We start from the raw sequence: 23,545 nt of genomic DNA on the forward strand, positions 1-23,545 counted from the left end.
CCTAGGGAAAGCCAGGAGGCTCCACACGCTGCCTGTGTCCTAAGCACCGCCCCTGCAGCTCCCGTTGGTGGGAACCACAGCCAATGGGAGCTCCAGGTGCGGCGCCTGCAGACAGGGCAGTTTGCCCACCCCGGGCTAAGGGCACACAGTGTCCGCAGTTGCATGGCCCATGATGCTAACCCCCATCACTCCCTGGTTAAATCTTCAAACAAGCCCCTTCGTGCTTCCTCCCATTCTGCCCCTCACACTCAGGAGGAGCTCCCTGTAAACATCAGCAAAACGACCTCCTCAACCCAGGGACTGTTTGACTCTTTAATTATTGCCTGTCCAGCAGGCTTGCCATCTCCTTCTGAACTTGCTGTTGCTCCTGGTTACCTCGGGGTCTACAACCGCCCGAACGCCCACAACGATTGGATCCAGGAGAACGTGCCTGGTGTGACTTTCAAGGTGGTGAACTTCACTACCACTGTCAGTCCGAATGGTGCCAGTCTGTCTGCCACCGTTCCCAGGGTCCTCCTCCTTGTTGTGTTTCTGCGACTGGTCATCTGAACCCCGTCCCCCCGCCTCCTAGACTGGCTCCCCATCACACCCCAGTTCTTCCTCGTCTTTGGTGCCGACAGACCATGTGTGCAGTGACACTAGACCCCAGGATTCACACCCTACACACGACTGTAACAATCTTTGTGCACAATACACATTGTGAGGTATCATTTGAAAACTGATAACTCTCTGACCATTCATATCCTTGTGTGATATATGTACGCGATGGGTGCTAAGAGTTATGGACATACACTGGAATGGTCACTAAAAAGAGTTCAAACTCCATATGCCGGGGGAGTTGTTAAACAGATTGATCCTAAGTGAAGGACTGTGTGTTTACCTCAGTTTACATTCAAGCCGCACACAGACCCATCAAAGCTCACACTGAGAAGCGGGGGACAAGACAGCCTGGTGTCTACGCCCAGCAGGAGAGAGAAGCTCTTCTGGGTTTTATTGTTCAGAAGGGTCCATTGCAAAGATTTACTGGTCTGAACTTCATGTGATAATCAACTGAATCAACTGACTGGATACAATAGTGCTGTGTTATACGAGAGTACGGGGTGAGGTTTTTCTGAAAACAAATGACCCCCTGGTGCTTAATATCATTGTGAAATGTCTGTATAAACACTATATGAGGAAATGTGGATACTTTATGATAGGCTTTAAAGTCTGCAGCCAAACAGGGAGACACAGGTTCTCTTACAGACTGCGGGGAGGAGGCGCTAGGTACCTGTCTCCCAGGGCCAGCTTTAGGAAGTACGGGGCCTAATTCGAACAGTTTTGACGGGGCCCCGGCAGGGATGACTTAAAAAAAAAAAACACTTAAAAAAAAACACCTTTCATTTCTTACATGTATTATTTACTTTCCATGACTAGATACATAACAAAATGATATATTACTACATAATATTGTATATGGCTCTTTTCTTACTCCCACTTGGGTACTTTCTACCAATATCTCTTGATCTCTTGCCCATATTGATAGAAGTCACCACATTCTAAAAGAATATTAATTATAGATTTTCACTTTCATATTAGGAAAATAATTTGTTTTGATAGTTGTACAACTGATTTTCTTCAATAATGTTTATTTTATGCCCCTCCTTCCCCCAGCACTGCCCAGCCCCGTGGAAACACTGCCCCCACCAGCGCTGCTCGCCTACTTCAGAAACAAACCCTCCTTCCTCAGCGCCACCCCATCAAAACAGCTGTGGGCGAAAGAGGAAGGTTTGAGGGGGAGGGGGGAGAAACGGCACCCATAGGCAAAAAGAAGTATTCCATTCTATGCATCCGAAGAAGTGGGCTGTAGCCCATGAAAGCTCATGCTGAAATAAATTTGTTAGTCTCTAAGGTGCCACAAGTACTCCTGTTCTTTTTGCAGATACAGACTAACACGACTGCTACTCTGAAACCTGGCACACATAGGGTGACCAGATCACAGCAGTAAAATAGGACCCACCCCCTCCCGCTCGGCCCCACCATCACACTCCTCTTCACCCCCTAGTCCCCCACTGACTTGCTGCGTCCCTCCTAGTCAGTCCCCCACCCACCACTCGCCTCCTTTCACTTTCTCCCTTCCCTGCCAGAAACCCCCATGCCCGCCCCTAAACCCCCTGCTGGCTCACTGCTCACCTCTGTGCCCACCTGCCACTTGCCCACCCGCTCGCCCCCGACTCGCTGCTGCACCCCGCCCCCCAGTATATAGTCTTATTCAAAGACCCAGGGGTCACTATATTACTGCACACAGCAGTCAATCAATGGAGTTGTAGATAAATCGCTGCATTATGCATTTTTGTATAACTTTTACATGACTTTGTATTGAACCTTAGTAATATGTTATAGCAGGCCCCTAAGGTAGTGTAATTAAGGTAAAAGAAAAATGTCTTTTTGCTAGAAGTAGAATAAGATCTTCTCTCCACTTTGTAATCAATTGCCCTATTGAATGAATGAGGTGTGAATGAGGAAGGTGTGGAAGGCAGCACCTCCAGACAGCTGCAACCCTTGGAGAGGGGCTGGGAGCCAGACCAAGGAGCTTTGCCCAGGGCTGAGTGGGACGGAGTTTGGGTGCTGGGTGCAGGCTCCGGACTGGGGCACGGGGTGGGGTGCAGGAAGGGTGGAGGGGTGCAGGCTCTGGGAGGGCATGCAGAGGGGTGAGTGCAGGCTTTGGGACAGAGTTTGGAGGCTGGAGGGGGGTGCTGGGGGGAAGGGACTGCCATGTGGCTTCCTTCCTCCTGTCCCTCACCATAGCCTCAGTGGGGGATGGAGCTGCCCCTTGCTCAGTGTTTGCAGGAGTGGTGGCTGGGGGGAAACCCAGTCAAACTCTGGTTTTACTCTTTCACTGATGGGTCACTTAAACCCCTTACAAACTCCTTCCTGCCTCTCTCACTCCCCTTTTCTACTGGGCTTGTTTGATCTTTTTGGTGGAGCCAGATGAAAACCACAAACCCCAGTGAGAGCAACAGGCAGGAAGACTAGACTGAACCCACCACCCAGCCTAGTCCATCCCAGAGCCCAGGACTGAGGGCAAATGTCCCCCCACCCCCAGGGCACCTGCTTCCACTCCTGGCCTCTCCCAGCGCTGCCAATGATTCTGTGTGGCTGCATCGGGTGGGATTTCAAGCAGACCCCACAAACCCCCGCTAAATTCACCCCTGTTTTGCGACCACTCTCCACCAAAAGCACCTACCTTCCCTGCCCTAAAGCTGCTGGATGGCTAGAAAGCTGAGCTGGGCATTTGATTGAATTTGATCTAGAATATTATCATGTCCCCCCCCACAAAAAAACCTTAATATCCACAAAGCTTTAGGGGGGGGGCTATTCCCCCCCATCAAGCCGGTCTATTTCATTGTTGTAGGGCAAACGAAGGAGCCATAATTTAATGAAAATATTCAGCCCCTACAGCGGTCTTGCAGCAGGGAAAGCAGAGTTGATGGGAAGGGAACTGGTTTGGATAGGAGCCCCCGTCCTCCTCCTTTGCAAATAATTTGGAGAGGGGAATCTGATCACTCAGTGCCTCAGTTTCCCCTCCTGCGGGGGGTGGGGGGAAGGGAGATAAAAGTCTCAGCCTGCCCTGTTGCAGACCTTTCGCATTCTCCCCTCTGGATGTATTTGATTTCCTCCTCCAAACCTCCCTCTCTCTCTCACCTGGAGTTCACAGCACTAAGTCCGGCGGCACCGAGTGCCTGGCGCGGGAGGCTCGGGCCGCGGGGGAGTGCGGGGCAGGAGGCGATTGTGGGGAAGGGGCTCCGGAGAGGAGTGCGGGGGTTGGGGAGCAGGAGGAGGTGCAGGGTTGGGGATCAGGAGAGGAGTGCGGGGGTTGGGGAGCAGGGGGAGGTGCAGGGTTGGGGATCAGGAGAGGAGTGCGGGGTTTGGGGAGCAGGGGGGAGTGCAGGGTTGGGGATCAGGAGAGGAGTGCAGGGGTTGGGGAGCAGGGGAGTGCAGGGTTGGGGATCCGGAGAGGAGTGCAGGGGTTGGGGACCAGGGGGAGGTGCAGGGTTGGGGATCAGGAGGAGTGCGGGGTTGGGGAGCAGGGGAGGTGCAGGGTTGGGGATCAGGAGAGGAGTGCGGGGTTGGGAGCAGGGGAGTGCAGGGTTGGGGATCAGGAGAGGAGTGCGGGGTTTGGGGAGCTGGGGGCGGTGCTGGGTTGGGGATCAGGAGAGGAGTGCGGGGGTTGGGGAGCAGGGGGGAGTGCAGGGTTGGGGATCAGGAGAGGAGTGCGGGGTTGGGGAGCAGGGGAGTGCAGGGTTTGGGGAGCAGGGGGAAATGCAGGGTTGGGGGAAGGGGATCAGGAGAGGAGTGCAAGGATGGAGGAGTGCGGAGTTTGGGGAGCAGGGGGAAGTGTGGGGTTTGGGGGAAGGGGATCAGGAGAGGAGTGCGGGGTTTGCGGGAAGGGGATTAGGAGAGTTGTTCAGGGTTGGGAGAGTGTGGGGTTTGGGGAGCAGGGGGGACTGCAGGGTTGGGGTGAAGGGGATCAGGAGAGGAGTGCAGGGTTGGGGAGTGTGAGGTTTGGGGATCAGGGAGGAGTGCAGGGTTTGGGGAGCAGGGAAATGCAGGGTTGGGGAAGGGGATCAGGAGAGGAGTGCAGATTTGGGGAAGGGGATCAGGAGAGGAGTGCGGGGTTAGGGGGGAAGGAGATACTTGAACATCAACCTAGGCAATAGAAGGGAAGGGCTGCACAAGTGGGGCCCTGTGATGGAGCGTACATGGAAAACGCTAGGTGCTGTATGAATCTGTGCAGGTGGCTAGCTCAGGATGGAGCTGTTGCTCTCCCCAGACCCTCTGAGCATTTGCCACTGGCTCTGCTCACACTCCCTAAACTGTTTGCAGGGCTGAGCCCTGGCAGAGCAGTGTTGCCAGTTGGGGCCCAGCCCTTCCCAGCACTGGGGGAAGAGAGGACACCTGGTGTTAAGGCTCTTGTTAAAGTTGCTAATCACCAGTTGTGTGTTTGTTAATATCACTTTTCACAGCAAGTCCTGGCAAATTAAGACCTGGATGGGGTGGGGATTGAGGCAGCGGGGGGCAGGGAAGATGGATGCAGGGCTGGGGGAGGCAGCAGAGGCCAGGTGCAATGGACGGGGGGCCCCGGCTACCGCATGGTCGGGGGGTGAGGATTGGTGGCTGGGGGTCAGTACCTGCTGCTGTGTGGTCAGGGCTGGGGATTGGCATCCACTGCCATGTAGCCGGGGGTTGGCACTCGGGGTCCACATTTGCTGCCACGTGACTGCGGAAGGGGTAGGTATCGGTGTCCAGGGCCAGCATCCGCTGGATCCCAGGGTTGGCACCTGATGCCATGTGACCAGAGCCAGGGATTGGCACCAGTGGCCAGCACCCACAGGAGCTCAGGGTCGACATCCAGGAGCAGTGTCCAGTGTCAGTGGTCAGGGCTGGGGATCGGAGTGCGTGGCCGGGCGTTGGCGCCTGGGGCCAGCAGCCACTACCAGGGATGGTGCTTGGGGTCCACACCTGTTGCTGTGCAGCCAGGGCTAGGGGTCAGGATCCAGAGCCAGCACCCGCCGGAGCCTGAGGCCAGGGATCTGCACCCAGGGCAGGCAGCCGGGGCTGGGGAGCTGCTGGAGCCCAGGGACAGCACCCAGGACCAGCGACCATGGCTGGGGTTCGGAGTGTGCTGCCGGGGATCAGCACCTGGGGACAGTGGCTGCCACCGGGATTGGGGGTTGACGCCATAGGCGAGAGCCAGGGATTGGAGCCTGCGGCTGCGCTGCCAGGGGTTGGAGCCTGAAGACCCGTGGCTGAAGGCCAGGGCTGTGAGGCCAGAGAAGAGCTGGGGGTCAGTGCCTGAGAGCCTGCTGTTGGCACCTGAAGCTCCATGGCTGGAACCCTGGTCTGCAGCCAGGCCCAGGCTCCCTAAGTCCCCACCACCCAACCACACCAGGGCTAAAGCGTGAGCCCCACTAAGTCCCCCTTCATCCCAGGTAGAGAACTTACCTTGCTCCTTCAGCGTCGTTCCCCACCTGTCTCCAGAGACAATGCAGGGGGGCGCATCCAGGAGCAACAGGGAGGGAGAGGGGCTGATGCTTTGCATGCTGTCAATGCGAGAAATACTCATTCCTTTAAAACTGTTTCACCTTTGGTATGTTCCACACCTTGCTGTAGTCATTAGTTGCAGCCACAGTGGAATGCAATGATATCACGATACCCCAGTAATACAGTGCTGGGAGCTCACCATGAGTATTTATTCAACTCACATCTGCAGTAAAGCTGTGTTTCACAGTGCTCTGTATGAGACCTTTCCTCCTGGGTTAGGCAGCCTCTCAGTTGCATCTGCTGCATAAGTATGTACCCCTCAATGGTGAGATTGTTCGCATCCAGATCTATGCCCTCTGGTCAGACCTGATTTGCCCTGGGTTCATGATTGTGTTATATAGAGTCTTGGTGTCCATGTGACCTCCTGCTTGGTTAGAAATGTGTCTCTCTTTTCCTGGCTAGTTCTGCATATACTAATAATGACAACCCGCCACTAACACAAGAACTCTGTGGTGAATGGAAACACCCCCATCATAGGTGACCATAAATGATATCACTCTCCTGAGGCTAACACAGAGAGATAAAGACCGAATGTTGTTTGAATGTGACCAAAACCCAGGACCATTCGCTGCCATGCTTTGTGCTGCAATGATTCCAGACTACTTGCTACTGGCTTGGCGTGGTAAAGTGTCCTACCGTGGAGGATGGAACAAGGCAGCCCTCCCCGGAAACCTTCTGCAAAGGCTTTCAGAGTACCTCCAGGAGAGCTTCATGGAGATGTCCCTGGAGGATTCCCGCTCCATCCCCAGACACATTAACAGACTTTTCCAGTAGCTGTACTGGCTGCGAATGCATCCCAAGTCTTCAGGGCAAATCAAACATTAAACACTATTGCTTTTAAACCCTGTACTGTAGTTACAAATGTGCAGAGGTACCTTCTCCAGCTTCAGGGTTGGGGATCCCACCTTCAGAGAGTATTGGCTCCAGGGTGATGAAAAGGTCCTGGCTGCTGGGGAGAATAGATTCACCTGCTGTGCATCCTCCTCCTCCTCCTCATCCACAAAATCCTCCTCCCTCTTGCGTGAGACTTCCCCCTTGCAGATGTCCACGGACAGTGGTGGGGTAGTGGTAGGGTCCCCCCCAGAATGCTATGCAGCTGATCATAGAAACGGCATGTATGGGGCTCTGACCCAGAGAGACCGTTTGCCTCCTTTGTTTTTGGTAGGCTTGCCTGAGCTCCTTAACTTTCATGCGGGCACTGCTGTGTGTCCCTGTGGTAGCCTCTCTCCATCATGCCCTGTAAGATTTTGGAAAATATATTTGCATTTCTTCCTTTTGATCGGAGTTCGGCCTGCATAGATTCTTCTCCCCATACAGCAATCAGATCCAGTATCTCCCTTTCGGTCCATGCTGGAGCTTGTTTGCGATTCTTGGGGGACTGCATGGTCACCTGTGCTGCTGAGCTCGCCACACTGACCAAACAGGAAATGAAATCCAGAAGTTCCTGGGGCTTTTCCTGTCTACCTGGCTAGTGCATCGGAGTTGAAAGTGCTGTCCAGAGGGGTCACACTGGAGCACTCTGGGATAGCTCCTGGAGACCAAATACATCAATTTGCATCCACACTACCCCAAATTCAACCCAGCAAGGTTGATTTTAGTGCTACTCCCCTCATTGGGGAGGAGAACAGAAGTCAATTTTAAGAGCCCTTTAGGTCGAAGGAACGGGGTTGGTTGTGTAGACGCAGTCATTTTAAAATTGACCTAACGTGGCTAAAACCGACCTAACCCCATAGTGTAGACCAGGGCCTGAGGGATATGATAGAGGTCTATAAAATCATGAGTGATGTGGAGAAAGTGAATAAGGAAAAATTATGTACTTGTTCCCATAATGTAAGAACTAGGGGCCACCAAATTAAATTAATGAGCAGCAGGTTTAAAACAAATAAAAGGAAGTTCTTCTTCACGCAGCGCACAGTCAAATTGTGGAACTCCTTGCCTGAGGAGCTTGTGAAGGCTAGAACTATAACAGCGTTTAAAAGGGAAGTGGATAAATTCATGGAGGTTGTTAATTAATGGCTATTAGCCAGGATGGGTAAGGAATGGTGTCCATAGCCTCTGTTTGTCAGAGGGTGGAGATGGATGGCAGGAGAGAGATCACTTGATCATTACCTGTTAGGTTCACTCCCTCTGGGGCACCTGGTCGTTGTCGGTAGACAGATACTGGGCTGGAAGGACCTTTGGTCTGACCCAGTATGTCCGTTCTTATATTCTTATGTTCTTATGTCATAGACTTGTGGATTCCAAGACCAGAAGGGATCACTGTGCTAAGCTAAAATGACCAGTATAACACAGGCCATAGGACTGCCCTGAATTAATCCCTGCTTGAACAAGAGCCGATCCTCTAGAAAAACATCCCATTTTGATTTTTAAAACTGTCAGTGTGACGGAGAGCAGGCTATAGGGGGTGGGGGAGAGCTCCCAGTGACGGAGAGCTGGGTCGTGTGGGGCTCCCATGCCAGAGCCAGTGGGGAGGTAGGTGACATGGAGAGCAGAGGCCAGGGCAGATTCGGGGTGTACGGGGTGACTCCCAGCAGTGGGGGAGAGTGTGACAGATTTTTGTTACCAAGCTGCCTGAGGCGTCAGGTGATCAGGCTGAGGCTGCAGGATCGTTCGGGGAGGAGATGACGAAGCACACCAAGTGTCTAAGTTTTAAAGCTTTATTAATAAAACAGCAGCAGAGAGCACTGGGGGTTCCCATGTCACTCAGAGGAAGGAAGAAAGCGTTAGTGCCCCAAGCCCTAACCCCCTTTCATACTCACACCCGCACTACCTGAGGCTGGCCAAGCCGGGGTGTAATGTAAGAAGAAGAGGGGGAGGGGTGGACAGGAGTTCTTGTCCCATTTACGTGTTGTCCAGGGTCTGCTGTTTTTCTCCGACTTGCTTTGGCTCTCGGGAGCGTTTTTAAGTCCTGGGTTCTTTTGGGGGTGTTTCGTTCAGGGTCCTCTGTTCCTGGTGCTCTTTGTACCAGTCCAAACCGGCTTTCTGTAGCCTCCTCAGCTTTCCCAAAACACACCAGCTCCACGGATGTGAGGCTGTTTTCCCCGTCGCTGACCTTGCCGTCTCGCTCGTTTTTGCAATCTCTGCGGCCCTGCTCAGCTTGTCGAGTGCCTTGACCTTGGACTGAGGCCAGCATCTTCTCTTCGGAGTTGAAGTGTCGAGGTAACCCGTTCTCTGCACTCTTCCTTCCTCCCCCTTTGGCCTCTCGCAACCTGCAAAGGAATCGTCCACTCCACTCTCACACCTTTAACCCTTCCCAAAATGCCTTGCGATGCTTGCAACAACGTTAGCAACATACAGTGCTGATCTGCCTCCCCAAGGGACCTGAGGGAGGGGGCCATTGGGTTGTGACAAGGTGGGGAGCATGTGAGCAAAGACCGAGGGGTGATCAGGGTGGGATCCAGGCAAGGGGGACAGGGGCAGCTGCAGAAGCATGAGACGTGCGGAACAGGGAAGGGGGTGAGGGGTCCCAGCAAGCAGACAGATTAAGGTTGCTGAGTTTAGTGGGGGTGTTTAGCAGACAGATTACGGTTTAGTGGGGGAGGTGCAGGTTTGCTTTGAGTGCATCAGGCAAAGGATTTGGGGGCATTTCCCGTTGAGGCATGTGCCTCGGTTTCCCCACCAGACACAGATCCCCGGTCACTACTCGTTATAATGGCTGCGCCGGATCACTCGGCAGATCTCTGCGATGAGATCCCAGTACTCGTCGAAGGAGATTTTCTGATCGTTGTTGGCATCCACCGTCTTAAACATGTCCAGCGCTGCCTTCCGGTCCTCTGCGTTCTAAGCTCACCAAGGAAACAGCAAGTCACTGCTGGGGACCCATCGGGCACGTGGATCAGTAACGGGCTTTACTGCCATGTGTGTGTCTGTGTGAGTGTGTGCGCGCTGCTGCCCCCTGCTGCAGGGGGTCAGACTAGCAGGGCTCCCCACACACAGCCGTGTGTGTGTGTGTGTGTGTGTGTGTGTGTGTGTGTGTAGAAGTGAGATACAAGTCAAGCTCGAGGCCCATTGGCAGGGCTGTGGGGAGCCTGGTCTGGCATAGCAGGGGGGTCAGTGGGTCAGGATTTAGTGCCATTGGCAGAGCTGTGAGGAGCAGCGCTAACTCCTGGGAGAGCAGGGGGATGTGGGCCGGGACTGAGGGGCCCCAGCAGAGCGCTGTGTGTGGGGGGAGCCAGAGCTGGGCTCATCGGGGTCTCTGGGTTGGGAGTGAGGGGCACCCGCAGAGTTGTGGGGGATCCCCGGGCTGGGACAGCAGGGGGCTGTAGGTCGGGATTGAGGGGCACCAGCAGAGCTGGCGGGGAGCCCATGGCAGGGGCAGCAGGGCGCTGGAGGGCAGGGCTGAGGGTCACAGAGAGACTCCCCCCCCACCCCCTTTGCTAGGAGCCAGTGGTTGATGTCTCCAGTCGCCTTGGGGAGCCAGTAGCCGGGTCTCACCGTGAGCTGATGGCTCAGCTCATTGCTGAGCAACGTCTGGAAAGCCGCCTGGTCCAGCTCCTTGGGTCCCTCGGAGCCCTCGGCGTATCTGTAGAAGCTGCCCACGATGGCATGGAGGCCCCTTTCCAGCTCAGAGCCCTCCCTGGCCGTCTCCCTTCCACCTCCAAAGCAAAGGCAGCTGCCGTCAGTATGGGCCCACCGGCCCCAGAGACCTCAGCTAGGAGCCCCTGTCCTGGGAAGGCTGGGGAGTACCTGCTGCTGGGGATACCAGACCTGCTGCTGTCTGCGGGAGGGAAGGATGGGGGGGCTACAGAGATAGATGGGGCCCAGCTCTGCTATGGTGATGGTTGAGCGTCACTTTGTGCTAAAGGTCAGCGACTCTACGGGCTCTAAAATCGACCTATGAACTCACATTGTCTTGACATTTTCCCACCCAGCTCCACATCTGAACCTTCATCTCCTTAGGCCTCAATAACCCAGCTGTAAAACAGGGGAAACAGTCCTCCTCTTGTCTAGTTAGATTGTAAACTCCCTGGGGCAGGGACTGTCTCTCCCTGTGTGTCTGTGCAGCGCCTGGCACAGCGGGGCCCTGATCTCAGCTGGGGCAGGGACTGTCTCTCCTTGTGTGTCTGTGCAGCGCCTGGCAGGGCCACCCAGAGGATTCCGGGGGCCCGGGGTCTTCGGCGGCGGGGGCCCCCCGCTTTGGTGGTAAGTCGGTGGGGGAGGGTCCTTCCATTCTGGGACCCGCCACCAAAGTGCCCCAAAGACCCACAGCGGGGACCCCCCGCCACCGAATTACCGCCGAAGACCCGGCTGCACTCCGGCGGCGGGTCCCGCTTCGGCGGTAATTCGGCGGCGGGGGATCCTTCTGTCCCGGAGAGGAAGGACCCCCGCTGGCGAAGACCGGGAGTGAAGAAGCTCCCGGGGCCCGGGCCCCGCAAGAGTTGTCCAGGGCCCCCGGAGCGAGTGAAGGACCCCGCTCCAGGGACCCCAAAAAACTCTTGTGGGGGGCCCCTGCTGGGCCCAGGGCCTGGGGCAAATTGCCCCTCTTGCCCCCCACTCTGGGCGGCCTTGGCGCCTGGCACAATGGGGCCCTGATCTCAGCTGGGGCAGGGCCTGTCTCTCGCTGTGTGTCTGGGCAGCATCCGGCACAAGGGGGCCCTGATCTCAGCTGGGGCAGGGCCTGTCTCTCGCTGTGTGTCTGTGCAGTGCCCGGCACAATGGGTTGTCTAGCTGTTACTCTGATACAAATATCGTAACAGCAAGTGGTGGGTGACAGTGGCTGCAGACGATGGGTTCTGCGTGGGTCTGACAGATTCAGAGGGGAAAGGGGGAGGGTGCAGAGAAAATGTTGCATTACACTGAAGAGAGACCCTAGGACTTGGGCCATTGTTATTGGCTGATGTAGTGAAGGCTCCGTGCAGAACCAGGGCCCAGAATGGTCAGATTAGTTAACGGCGCCTCTTACCGCTCCTCTCCCCGGACGGCTCCGGCTGCAAACTCTGCCCCATGGGCCCGCAGGGGAAAGTGCTCCTGGGTTGCTAGAGAGACCAGAATCGGGCATGAGTGAGCACCATGATGATTGCTCGGCAAATCTGTAAGGCTCAGGCCAAGACGGTAGCCTTGAAAAGTAACAAGAGTTAGAAATGGACAATATTGCAAACTATGGCTGTGGCTGTTAAATGGTTAAGACGACCCGCCGGGGGCTAGTAACAGGGACAGAAAATGAGTAAAAAGAAACAAGAGACACAGCAGAGCCCGGGAAGCCGGCAGTGCAGAGACATGATACCTTACGGCAGGTCCCGGGACAGCACAGACGGTTGGAAACAGCTGCAGAGAACCTGGGAGAGAGGGACCTGCCGCCCCCTGGTCTGGTCTTGCTGGGCAACAGCAAACTCTGGGCACTTTTGTAGTGTTTGAACAATGGGGACAGGAAGGGAACGTGGTGGCCAGAGCAGAATTAAAAGCTGGAACATGGAATGGCTGGAATGGGGCTGCAATGGGGACATTGGGAATGACCCGAACCAGCCACCTAACAAGCCACGGGCAGGGGCCACCCGTAGGATAAGATCCAGGCTCCGGTAAAGCCTGAACCGACACCTAGGCCGAACGGGAGAAGTGAGTGCCCAGGAGAGGGAAGCAGCAAACAACACTGTCACTGGACTGGTAAATCAGATGAGGTTAAAAATGGTCCAGGTGACAGAGCACATGAGGAGACGGGAGCTGCGATTCGATCACAGGGGAGTGATAACAAAGAACTTCCAAGTGGAACCCCAAGAGCGAGCGGGTTAACACCTGGGGTTGCTGCATTAACGCACGGAGGTGCCCAGAAACAGTTAACTGCAGCCGGCCAGGGCGCTCCTGCAACCCAGCTGGCAGGCAGACAAAAGCAACAGACACTGCGGGAACAAACAAGTTTTTCATGAGCAGGCAACAACCCCCACTCGAGTCGCCGCTGAGAGCCAGGATCAAAACCAGGGGTGCAGGTTCCCATCGTGTTTCACCCCCTCGCTCACAGCTCATCATATAATCTGCATTCTACCCCACTGGTTACGTTTTCCTTTAGATCCTCTCTCCATTTACTACACTCACTGCTGCTGCCTGTACTTTACGATAACGTGACCGAGTTCGCTAATTTCCCTTGCTTCTCACCCCGGCCCCCCCGCCTCCCCTCACTTCTGCCCTCTCTTCCTTTGAAAAGTGAAAAGTTACAGTTATTACAGATGCCCCCATTGCTGAAAAAGATGAAGCAACCGAAAACAAAACAAACAAAGAAAACAAGCTGAAAACTTTCTTTTTAATAAACCCAACGAATTAATTTATTTTAATCCTTCAGGAATGCAACAGCTGGAATGACTCCTAACTTTTGTGATGATATGGTTGCCAAGCAACAGAAAGGCAGACTCTGCTTCTAATCCTAACCACTGACTAAGATTTGAAACATGGGCTTTTCTTATTTCCGTGTAATAGCATTTTTAAAAACAATTGCAAGTTTGTTTTGCATGTCACACATGTTATCCTGTGTTGTATGTTGTTTGTGTCATGTGACTATTTAAAAAAAATTGTTGCAACAAAAGTCAGTTTTGTACTTTCTTTTAATAGAAGTGGTACTGCATTATTTTAATATTATGGTTGGCATATAACACCTATTAATTCTTTTGCAAAGCTAAAAAAGGCCTGAGTGATAAATAGATGTATATATAGTTTTGCCTCAACAAGTCATGTAATTGCAAACAAAAAGCATTTTCTTTTATTAATCACAGGTTTTTTTATTCAAAGGAAACAGCGTAAGGGGAATCTTCAGCATTAACGTCAAGGTAATATTAGCAAAATGTCAATTTCGGGGGGTTATTTTATTAGGGCTGTCAAACAATTAACAAAATTAATCATGATGAATTGCAGTTTTCATCAGACTGTTGAACAGTAATATAATACCATTCTGCTAACCATTCATATGCCCCTTCATGCTTCGGCCACCACTCCAGAGGACATGCTTCCATGCTGCTGATGCTTGTTTAAAAAATAATGCCTCAATTTGTGACTGAACACCTTGACGTATATATTTCATGTTACGGCAGTCTCGGATGATGACCCAGCATATGTTGTTCGATTTAAGAACACTTTCACTGCAGATTTGACCAAACACAGAGGAAGTACTGGTAGGAGATTTCTAAAGCTAACTACAGCACTCAACCCAAGGTTTAAGACTCTGAAGTGCCTTCCAAAATCTGAGAGGGACGCGGTGTTGCGCATGCTGTCAAGAGTCTTAAAAGAGTAACACTCTGATTAGGGAACTAGAGAACCCGAACCCCCAAAAAGAAAATCAACCTTCTGCTGATGGCATCTAACTCAGATGATGAAAATGAACATGCTTTGGTCCTCACTGCTTTGGATTGTTATCGAGCAGAACCCGTTATCAGCCCAGAAGCATGTCCTCTGGAATGATGGCCAAAGCATGAAGGGGCATTCAAATGTTTAGCATATCTGGCATGTAAATACCTTGCAATGCCGCCTCCAAAAGTGCCATGTGAATGCCTGTTCTCACTTTCAGGTGACATTGTAAATAAGAAGTGGGCAGCATTATCTCCTGCAAATTGTAACCAAACTTGTTTGTCTGAGCGATTGGCTGAACGAGAAGTAAGACTGAGTGGACTTGTAGGCGCTAAAATTTTTGAGTGCAGTTATGTTAAAAAAAATTCTTCATTTGTAAATTGCACTTTCATGATAAAGAGATTGCACTCCAGTACTAGTATTAGGTGAAATGAAAAATACCATTTATTTTGTTTCTTTTTACAGTGCAAATATTTGTAATCAAAACTAATATAAAGTGAGCACTTTACACTCTGTATTCTGTGTTGTAATTTAAATCAATATATTTGAAAATGTAGAAAATGTTCAAAAATATTTATAATAAGTTTAAATTGGTATTCTATTATTGTTTAACACTGTGATTAAAACTGAGATTAATTGCGATTATTTTTTTTAATCGAGTTAATTAGTTTTGAGTTAATTGCATGAGTTAACTGCGATTAATTGACAGCCCTTGTTTTTATAAACTTGTTTGTACCTTCAAATATAATCATAAGAATGTTATAGCAAAGATGTCAAAAATATAACAATATATACTATGCCTGTTTATGCAACATGTTAAAGTTAACCAAACTATTTCAACAGGATTCCATCTTTGTCTACCAAATACAAACAAGTATCATGAAAGTTTTATACCCTCAAAGTGTTTGCATAGACCTGCATTTACTATTCATTTTGGTGTAATTTTATACTCTTTTCTTTTATGTTATGTTGAAGGAAAGCAGTGGTCGGTAAAGTCTGTGCTTCTGAACAGTTAATAAAGGTGGGATTGGGATCACAAGCAAATTAACTCTAAAAAGCTTGGGTAAAAATTCTGTTCTTAACTCTTTTTGCTAAAACAGAGTGCTCAGCCGGGGAGAGCCGGACACTTTCTCACGGAAGATTGAGAACACCCATTTTAGCAATCAAGCACTATGCTTACTATGAAAAAATTGGTAATGCACACGTTAAGGGAAAAGGAATATCTATGCAACAACTGCAAACGTATCTAAAACAGGTCTGTCTGTGCTAAAGACTTGGGAAAATCAGAACAAAAGCAAAGCTTGTGTTATAAAAGACTTGGTCCCTATTTCAGTGCAAACGAACTAAATTAATCCGTGTATTAAATTTGGGTTACTGAACCGAAGAGAAAATGTGAAGCAAAGACGCTATTTGTTAACCAACGTAAGCTGCTGAAGGGGGCATCTCGCAGAAGGAAGACACCAGAAGATATCAGTGCACAGTGGAAAAACATCAAGAAAGAGCTTTACAAATAACAGACGGATCAAGAAAGAGCTTTACAAATAACAGACGGATCAACTACCCCTCAGTTTACTGTATATGGATACGAAGTAGGCAATCAGCTAGAAACCACTTGCTGGGCCAGATCTAACTGGTGTTTAAAGACGTGTATTACTGAGTTCATGTGGCTGTGGTTTTAAATCACTGAGATAAGGATACATTTGGCCACAGTGTAAAAGCCACTGTCTGATTGCTGTAACCTTCTCTGTGAAGAGATGTACTAGCCCCTTATCAGAACTGTGCCCAGGCCAAAGTGGCTGGGTAGAGATTATTCCACAGTCTGGGATCTCTCCAAGTAGCAGACTCCAAACTCTAGCTGGAATGATGGGTCACATTTCGAGATGATCCGAATCTGAAGGCCAATTGGAAACAGGCTAGTATGAAAAATATATTTTTCTATGTACGTAACAGAACATTCACGAGTGTGACCAGCAGGCAGGGGAAACTGTCTCTACGCCTGTAACTCCCGGCATTAAGGGCTGGCTACCGAAGGAGCCGTCCCCCTCTTACAATGCGCGTGACATCGCTGAACTGTTTAACCAAACGCAAGCAAACGTGAACCAACTCATTGCCGCAAACCACATAAAGGCCAAGGGGAAAACAAATTGGGAAAGAAGCTCTTGGTGCTGCTGATGGCAGTGCCATAGTAACTAGAAATTGTGTGGACAAATCCCCCCCTTAGTACCAGTCACCATTTGGGGTCAATGACACTGTTTCAAACAGACGCGTGTTCTTCAAAACACTCGTGTTCGGTGTCTGGGTACCAATATGAAATCCTGACATGGCAATGCCTGATGAACTGGTCACTGTGTCCATTCAGCAGGTTCTCTGGCAGGCAGCATCTCCAAGAAACAGCTGGATCTACGTCAGCTACTGATGTATCACGCAGCAGGGCAAACCTACACGGCATCACCACTCCAGCGTTGTCAGCTTTGCGTGCGTGTCTGTCTGCCCTCTCTGTATGACACGCCGGCCCTGCAGACAGCTGGCTCAGCAGACCTCCATCGATCTGCCCCGAGCGACCACACGCTCAGTTCAGTGATGAAGGCGCTCAGCCAGGTTAATTGCCGACCAAGCACGGTACTAGTGCCCTGTACGTGTACAGGTGCACTGAGGCGTGTCTGCCCGTGACACTGGCCCAGCTCAGGCAGCGGCGGGACTTTCCACTGCCCCCTAAGCCAGACAAAGATCCCCCTCCTCTGAATCGCTTTTGTACCCAGAGCCAAACAAGTGGTGCAGCAGGACCCGCGTGACGCGGTTAGTTACTCCCCTGCACCTTGTACCCATGGGCTCGACCAAAGCAGCCGTATCCATCACCCAGGCCTCCGCTTTCCTCAGGGTCGTGTGCTCCTGTACCAGCTGCCAGGATTGTGCTTCTGCCCGGCTTTGTGCTGGGCTGGGCCTGGCCCAGCCTCTGGAGCATGAGCCCATGAACACCCAGCGCCTGGTATCGCTATGGGGCGCCTGTGTTTTAGCAGCACCAACGATACTGCTGCCAAGTGCCTGTATCGGACACTGAACTTGGAGGCATCCGCTTTGACACAGGGCCTGGCTTTGGGTCACAGCACGGCCACGGGTCTTACCCCAGGCCCTGTGCTCCAGGCTCTCTCGACCACGCCAGCGGTGACAGTCTGAGTGGCGTGCACCCTAGGGGTGCTTTGCTGGTACGATGCACCAGGCAAGTGCTTCTGGTGTAGACACAGCCTCTCCCGCTCTGACTCATGTGAGCAGGAGCTCCAGGTTCAGCCCACGCCCTTTACCTCTGTCTGCTGCACATCTGCCCCGTGCCCCATCGTATAACAGCATGGCCAGACCATGCCAACCCTGGCCCCGCTGCTGGGACCCAGAGGATGCTGGGGCGGAGGACAGGGGGATGCCAGGGCGGAGCAGGGGAGGATGCCGAGGCGGAGGACGGGGGGATGCCGGGGCGGAGCAGGGGAGGATGCTGGGGTGGAGGACAGGGGGATGCCAGGGTGGAGCAGGGGAGGATGCCAGGGCGGAGCAGGGGAGGATGCCGGGGCGGAGGACGGGGGGATGCCAGGGCGGCTGAGAAGGTCCCAGAACTTGGCCTGTCGAGTCCCGCCTGCAGTGTGACAATGATGTGCCCAGCCTGGGAGCGCCCCACTGCCCTCTGCTGGCTCTGGGCTGTACTGCGCGTCCAGGCACCAAAACCGACCCGTCCAATCCAGGCTGCAGTAAGAACAGAGATGCAGCCGGAGCTCAGAGCAGACTCTTTATTCAAGCCATGTTACCGAGTGACAGTGGGTGGCGGAGGGAGGGCAGACTGTAGGGGGTGGGGGAGAGATCCCAGCGACGGGGCAGGGATCGGCGTGGGAGCCCAGCAGCTGGAGAGATGGGTGGGGTGGGCGTCCCATGCCAGGGCTGGATGGGGGCGTTTGTGAGGGATCCTGGCAGCAGGGTAGCAGGGTAGGGGGTGATATGGGGAGCACAGGCCAGAGTGGATTCGGGGTGTACGGGGTGACTCCCAGCAGTGGGGGAGTTGGGCAGCATGGAGAGCAAAGGCCGAGGTGTGATCAGGGTGGGATCCTGGTGGTGGTGGTGGGGGGAATGGGAGCAACATGAGACATGCAGAATGGGGATGGGGGTGGAGGGATCCCAGCAGGCAGATTAAGGTCACTGGGTTTCCAAGAGTGGGGGAGGTGCAGGTTTGCTTTGAGTCTTTAAGGCAAAGGATTTGGAGGCCTTTCCGGACGCGGCAGGTGCCTCGGTTTCCCCACCCGACACAACCCTCCCCAGTCACTACTCGTTATAATCGCGGCGCCGGATCACTTGGCAAATCCAGGCGATGAGTTGCCAGTACTCGTCGAAGGAGATTTTCTGATCTTTGTTGGCATCCAACTTCTCAAACGTGCGCATCACGGCCGCCTCGACCTCTGTGTTCTAAAACACACCAAAGAAACAGGGAGTCAGTGCTCGGGGCAGCGTCTGGCATGTGGATCAGTAACAGGCTCTACTGCTGGGATGGATGCAATACCACCCCCTGCTGGAGGGGATTGGCCTAGCAGGGCTCCCCCACACTCAGACGTGTATAAAGGAGAGGTGAGATACAAGCTCGAAGCCCATTGGCAGAGCTGTGAGGGCTGTGGGGAGCCAGAGCTGGCGTAGCAGGTGTCAGTGGGTCAGGATTTAGTGGCATTGGCAGAGCTGTGGGGAGGGGAGCCAAGTTCTGGGTTAGCAGGGGGCTGATGGGCTTCGAGGGAGTTCTGGGGGTGGGGAAGCCAGGGCTGGGTTAGCAGGGGGCTGTGGGTCAGGATTGATGGGCTCTGAGGGAGTTCTGGGGGCAGGGGAGCCAGGGCTGGGTTAGCAGGGGGCTGTGGGTCGGGATTGATTGGCTCCGAGGGAGTTCTGGGGGTGGGGGAGCCAGGGCTGGGTTAGCAGGGGGCTGTGGGTCGGGATTGATGGGCTCCGGGGGAGGTCTGGGGCAGGGGAGCCAGGGCTGGGTTAGCAGGGGGCGGTGGGTCGGGATTGATTGGCACCGAGGGAGATCTGGGGCGGGGAGCCAGGGCTGGGTTAGCAGGGGCTGTGGGTCGGGATTTATCGGCCCGAGGAGTTCTGGGGGTGGGGAGCCAGGGCTGGGTTCGCAGGGGGCTGTGGGTCGGGAGTGAGGGGCTCTGAGGGAGTTCTGGGGGCGGGGGAGCCAGGGCTGGGTTAGCAGGGGCTGTGGGTCAGGATTGATGGGCTCTGAGGGAGTTCTGGGGGCAGGGGAGCCAGGGCTGGGTTAGCAGGGGGCTGTGGGTCTGGATTGATCGGCTCTGAGGGAGTTCTGGGGTGGGGAGCCAGGGCTGGGTTAGCAGGGGCTGTGGGTCGGGATTGATGGGCTCGGGGAGTTCTGGGGCGGGGAGCCAGGGCTGGGTTAGCAGGGGCTGTGGGTCGGGATTTATCGGCTCTGAGGAGTTCTGGGGTGGGGAGCCAGGGCTGGGTTAGCAGGGGGCTGTGGGTCGGGATTGATCGGCTCAGAGGGAGTTCTGGGGGTGGGGGAGCCAGGGCTGGGTTAGCAGGGGGATGTGGGTCGGGATTGATGGGCTCTGAGGAGTTCTGGGGGTGGGTGAGCCAGGGCTGGGTTAGCAGGGGGCTGTGGATCGGGATTGATCGGCTCCGAGGGAGTTCTGGGGGTGGGGGAGCCAGGGCTGGGTTAGCAGGGGGCTGTGGGTCGGGATTGATGGGCTCTGAGGGAGTTCTGGGGGTGGGTGAGCCAGGGCTGGGTTAGCAGGGGGCTGTGGATCGGGATTGATCGGCTCCGAGGGAGTTCTGGGGGCGGGGGAGCCAGGGCTGCGTTAGCAGGGGCTGCAGGTTGGGATTGAGGGGCACAGGCCGGGGGGAGGCCCAGGATTGGGATAGCAGGAGGCTGAAGGGAAGGTCTGAGAGGTATCGGCAGATCCCCTTTGCTAGCAGTCAGTGGTTGATGGCTCTGGTTGCCTTGGGGTGCCAGTAGCCGGGCCTCACCGTGAGCTGATGGCTCAACTCTTTGCTGAGCAGGTTCTGGAAAGCCGCCTGGTCCAGCGCCTTCGCTCCAGGCGGGCCCTCGGCGTATCTGTAGAAGCTGTCCACAATCACACAGAGGCCGTGTTCCAGCTCAGACCCCTCCCTGGCCGTCTCAGCCGGCTTCCTTCCACCTCCAGAGCAAAGGCAGACGGTGTCAGTGTGGGCCCACCAGCCCCAGAGACCTCAGCTAGGAAGGCTGGGGAGTACCTGCTGCTGGGGCCACCAGACCTGCCGCAGTCTGGGGCAGGGATGGATGAGGGGTGGGGGGGGGTTAGATAGATGGGGCCCAGCTCTGCTATGGTGATGGTTGAGCGTCACTTTGGGATTAAAGGTCAGTGACTCGAAGTGCTCTAAAGTCGACCTGTGAACACACGTTGTCTTGACATTTTCCCGCCCAGCTCCACATCTGAACCTCCATCTCCTTAGGCCTCATTCACCCAGCTGTAAAACGGGGAAAACAGACCTGCCCTTGTCTAGTTAGATGGTAAACTCCTTGGGGCAGTGACTCTCTCCCTGTGTGTCTGTGCAGCGCCCGGCACAAGGGGGCCCTGATCTCAGCTGGGGCAGGGACTGTCTCTCGCTGTGTGTCTGTGCAGCACCTGGCACAACGGGGCCCTGATCTCAGCTGGGGCAGGGACTGTCTCTCGCTGTGTGTCTGTGCAGCACCCGGCACAATGGGGCCCTGATCTCAGCTGGGTCACTTAGCTGTTTCTCTAATGGCGGCAGTTGGTGGGTTCTGGGTGAGTCTGACAGATTCAGGGTATAAGGGGAGTGTGCAGAGAAAATGATGCATTACATTGAAGAGAGACACTAGGACTTGGGCCGTTATTATTGGCTGATGTAGTGAAGGCTCCATGCAGAACCAGGGCCCAGAATGGTCAGGTTCATTAGCGACGCGTCTCTTACCGCTCCTCTCCCCGGACGGCTCTGGCTGCAGACTCTGCCCCATGGGCCCACCGGGGAAAGTGCTCCTGGGTTGCTAGAGAGACCAGAATCGGCAGTGAGTGAGCACCATGATGACTGCTCAGCAAAGAGCTCTCCCCTGCTACGGACTCAGGGCAGGGATGGGACGGGAATAAGGTGACCAGACAGCAAATGTGAAAAATCAAGATGGAGGTGGGGGGTAATAGGCACCTATATAAGACAAAGCCCCAAATATCGGGACTGTCCCTATAAAATCAGGACATCTGGTCACCCTAGACGGGAGAGAGAAGCGCAGAGGGGATGAATTTCAATGGGAGGGGATTGGTCGCTGGTTAGACGGAACCAGATGGACATCCCCTTCCCCGGCAAGTTACGAGAGCCCAAGGGCTGGAGCCCCCTTCAAATCCCATTTGCGCCCCAATGCAGGTGCATGGGCTGGCTAGACAGGGTGCATCAAAGCCGCCCTTCCAGCCCTGCCCCCGGCCTGCGTCCAAAGAACTGCCCTGTGCCCCGCGATCCGTGGAAAGGCTGGAAGTGTTTGTGTCCGGGGAGATCCCAACTCTGGGCCCCCAGCCTGTCTCTGGTGGCGTGTGAAGCAGGGTCGTGTTCTCCAGGCCAGAAACCAGCCGTGGTCACGCAGAGACTACGAGGACGTCTCCGCTGCAGTCAAACCCTGGGGGCTGGGCCGTGGCTGATGACTCCGGCTTGGGCCGCGGGGTTGTAGAATTGCCGGGTGGCTGCTCGGGTGCAGCAGGGGGAGGGGCTTAGACCCCAGGATCCAGAGTGAGCCGGAGCGGCTGCACTGCAGTTGAACAGCCCCACGAGCCTGCGGCCGCTAACAGGTCTCGCTGGGCCAGGGTCTGGGCTAGACGCTGGCAGTGCTCAAAGGCCTGGGAAATAGGCTCTGGCGCTTCCCACTGTCAGCAAACTGCCCGGGGTCCTGGTGACTGGGGGCCCAGTTGGGCTGGGACATTTAAAGCCGAGCAGGATGCTCACTCACCTGGGTGGGGGCTGCTGCTCCCAGGGTCCGGGAAAGCCCGAGATCTGAGTGAGCTGCAAACAGAGGCCGGGTGTGGGGCAGGGCGCCGGGGGCTATTTCTGGGACGGTGCCTCATCTGGGACGAGACAGCTGGTCCCGGAGTGGCAGGTGGCAGGGTGACGGGGACTGGGCTGCCGGGGAGGAGTCTGGGCACAGACACAGGAACGGAGACGGGGGCCTGCTCTGCCGCAGCTAAAGCCGGGGGACGGGGGGGGCTGATCCGAACCCTCCCCTCCCAGCAGGGTCCGTGATCGGTGACAGTAGGAATATTGCTCGGGAAAGGAGGGAAGCCTACTGGGACCCAAGCATAGCCACAGGGACTCCTTAATCACAACAGAGCCTCTGGGGGTTTGTCTACACTGCCTTGTAAACCCGGGTCTGTGGGATCCAGACTTGAGCATTCACACTGCATTGTAAACCTGGATCTGGTCTGTAGGACCCGGCCTGGAGTGTCCCCACTGCATTATAAACCCAGATCTGGTCTGTGGGCCCCGGCCTTGTGGACATGGTGTTTCCAAGTCTGTGCTTGCAGTGTGAACCTGGGCTGACAACTGCTGGCTCCGGGCCGCACAGCCATGCTAGCCGGTCCATACTGCACCACACAGACCTTCTGACTCCGGTCTGTGACTTGAACTGTGTCCACACTGAAAAAACGACAGGGGCTCAGACACCCTTGAATAAAGACCGTAGGCCATGCTGACAGGACGGGGGACTTTATCCTGGGAAGCAGCGACAGAGAATGGTGGCAGATAATGAGCTGGACATGAGCTCCCAGTGCGATGCTGTGAGCAGACGAGCTAATGTGCCCCTGGGATGTATAAACGGGATCTCGAATAGGAACCAGGAGGTTATTTTACCTCTGGATTCCGCCCTGCTGCGACCGCGGCTGGGATTCTATCCTGGTGCCTGCCAGAAGGATGTTGATAAATTGCAGAGGGCTCGGGGAAGAGCCACGAGAAGGATTAAAGGATTGGAAAACCTGCCATACAGTGATAGACTCCGGGAGCTCAAACTACTTAGCTTAACTATGGCCTGGTCTACACTGGGGGGGGGGGGGGTCGAACAAAGGTACGCAATTTCAGCAACGCGAATTTCACGGAGCTGAACATGAACTACCTTAGTTCGAACTACTACCCCGCCCTGACGGCGCGATCGGTCCCGCTCTCTCTCGTTGACTCCGCCACTGCCGTT

General features: G+C 54.4%; 3 protein-coding genes across 4 annotated transcripts in view; 1 reads left to right on the forward strand and 2 right to left on the reverse strand.

The window, feature by feature from the left end:
• The window catches only part of LOC120394448 (C-type lectin domain family 2 member B-like), a 1,239,960-nt gene that overhangs the window by 249,873 nt on the left and 966,542 nt on the right, over positions 1-23,545 (forward strand). The gene's annotated exons all lie outside the window — the stretch shown is intronic.
• Positions 8,728-12,843, reverse strand: LOC120394457 (protein S100-A16-like). Of its 2 annotated transcripts, none has more exons than XM_039518694.1 (4): positions 12,814-12,843; positions 11,987-12,059; positions 10,519-10,679; positions 8,728-9,864 (listed from the first exon to the last, which is right to left on the reverse strand). In XM_039518694.1, the coding sequence occupies exons 1-4, from the start codon at positions 12,826-12,828 to the stop codon at positions 9,724-9,726; spliced, it is 390 nt and encodes a 129-aa protein (XP_039374628.1). In that variant the 5' UTR covers positions 12,829-12,843; the 3' UTR covers positions 8,728-9,723. The 2 variants fall into 2 exon arrangements, with proteins under 2 accessions (XP_039374628.1, XP_039374629.1); XM_039518695.1 differs by lacking the exon at positions 12,814-12,843 and adding an exon at positions 12,308-12,408.
• Positions 18,146-22,382, reverse strand: LOC120394458 (protein S100-A16-like). Its single transcript, XM_039518696.1, has 4 exons — positions 22,316-22,382; positions 21,298-21,370; positions 20,353-20,522; positions 18,146-18,789 (listed from the first exon to the last, which is right to left on the reverse strand). Exons 2-4 carry the CDS (start codon positions 21,338-21,340, stop codon positions 18,649-18,651), a joined length of 354 nt encoding a protein of 117 aa, XP_039374630.1. The 5' UTR covers positions 21,341-21,370; positions 22,316-22,382; the 3' UTR covers positions 18,146-18,648.

Source organism: Mauremys reevesii, unplaced genomic scaffold, assembly GCF_016161935.1.
Source record: "Mauremys reevesii isolate NIE-2019 unplaced genomic scaffold, ASM1616193v1 Contig6, whole genome shotgun sequence".
Taxonomy (NCBI): domain Eukaryota; kingdom Metazoa; phylum Chordata; order Testudines; family Geoemydidae; genus Mauremys; species Mauremys reevesii.

Coding starts and splice junctions, on each gene's coding strand:
- LOC120394457 (XM_039518694.1), bottom strand. Junction 10,680..11,986: donor GCCGTCCGGGGAGAGGAGCG/GTAAGAGGCGCC, acceptor TTTGCTTTGGAG/GTGGAAGGGAGACGGCCAGG. Junction 9,865..10,518: donor AGCTGAGCCATCAGCTCACG/GTGAGACCCGGC, acceptor TGGTGAGCTTAG/AACGCAGAGGACCGGAAGGC.
- LOC120394458 (XM_039518696.1), bottom strand. CDS start 21,340: ATGGGGCAGAGTCTGCAGCCAGAGCCGTCCGGGGAGAGGAGCG. Junction 20,523..21,297: donor GCCGTCCGGGGAGAGGAGCG/GTAAGAGACGCG, acceptor TTTGCTCTGGAG/GTGGAAGGAAGCCGGCTGAG. Junction 18,790..20,352: donor AGTTGAGCCATCAGCTCACG/GTGAGGCCCGGC, acceptor GGTGTGTTTTAG/AACACAGAGGTCGAGGCGGC.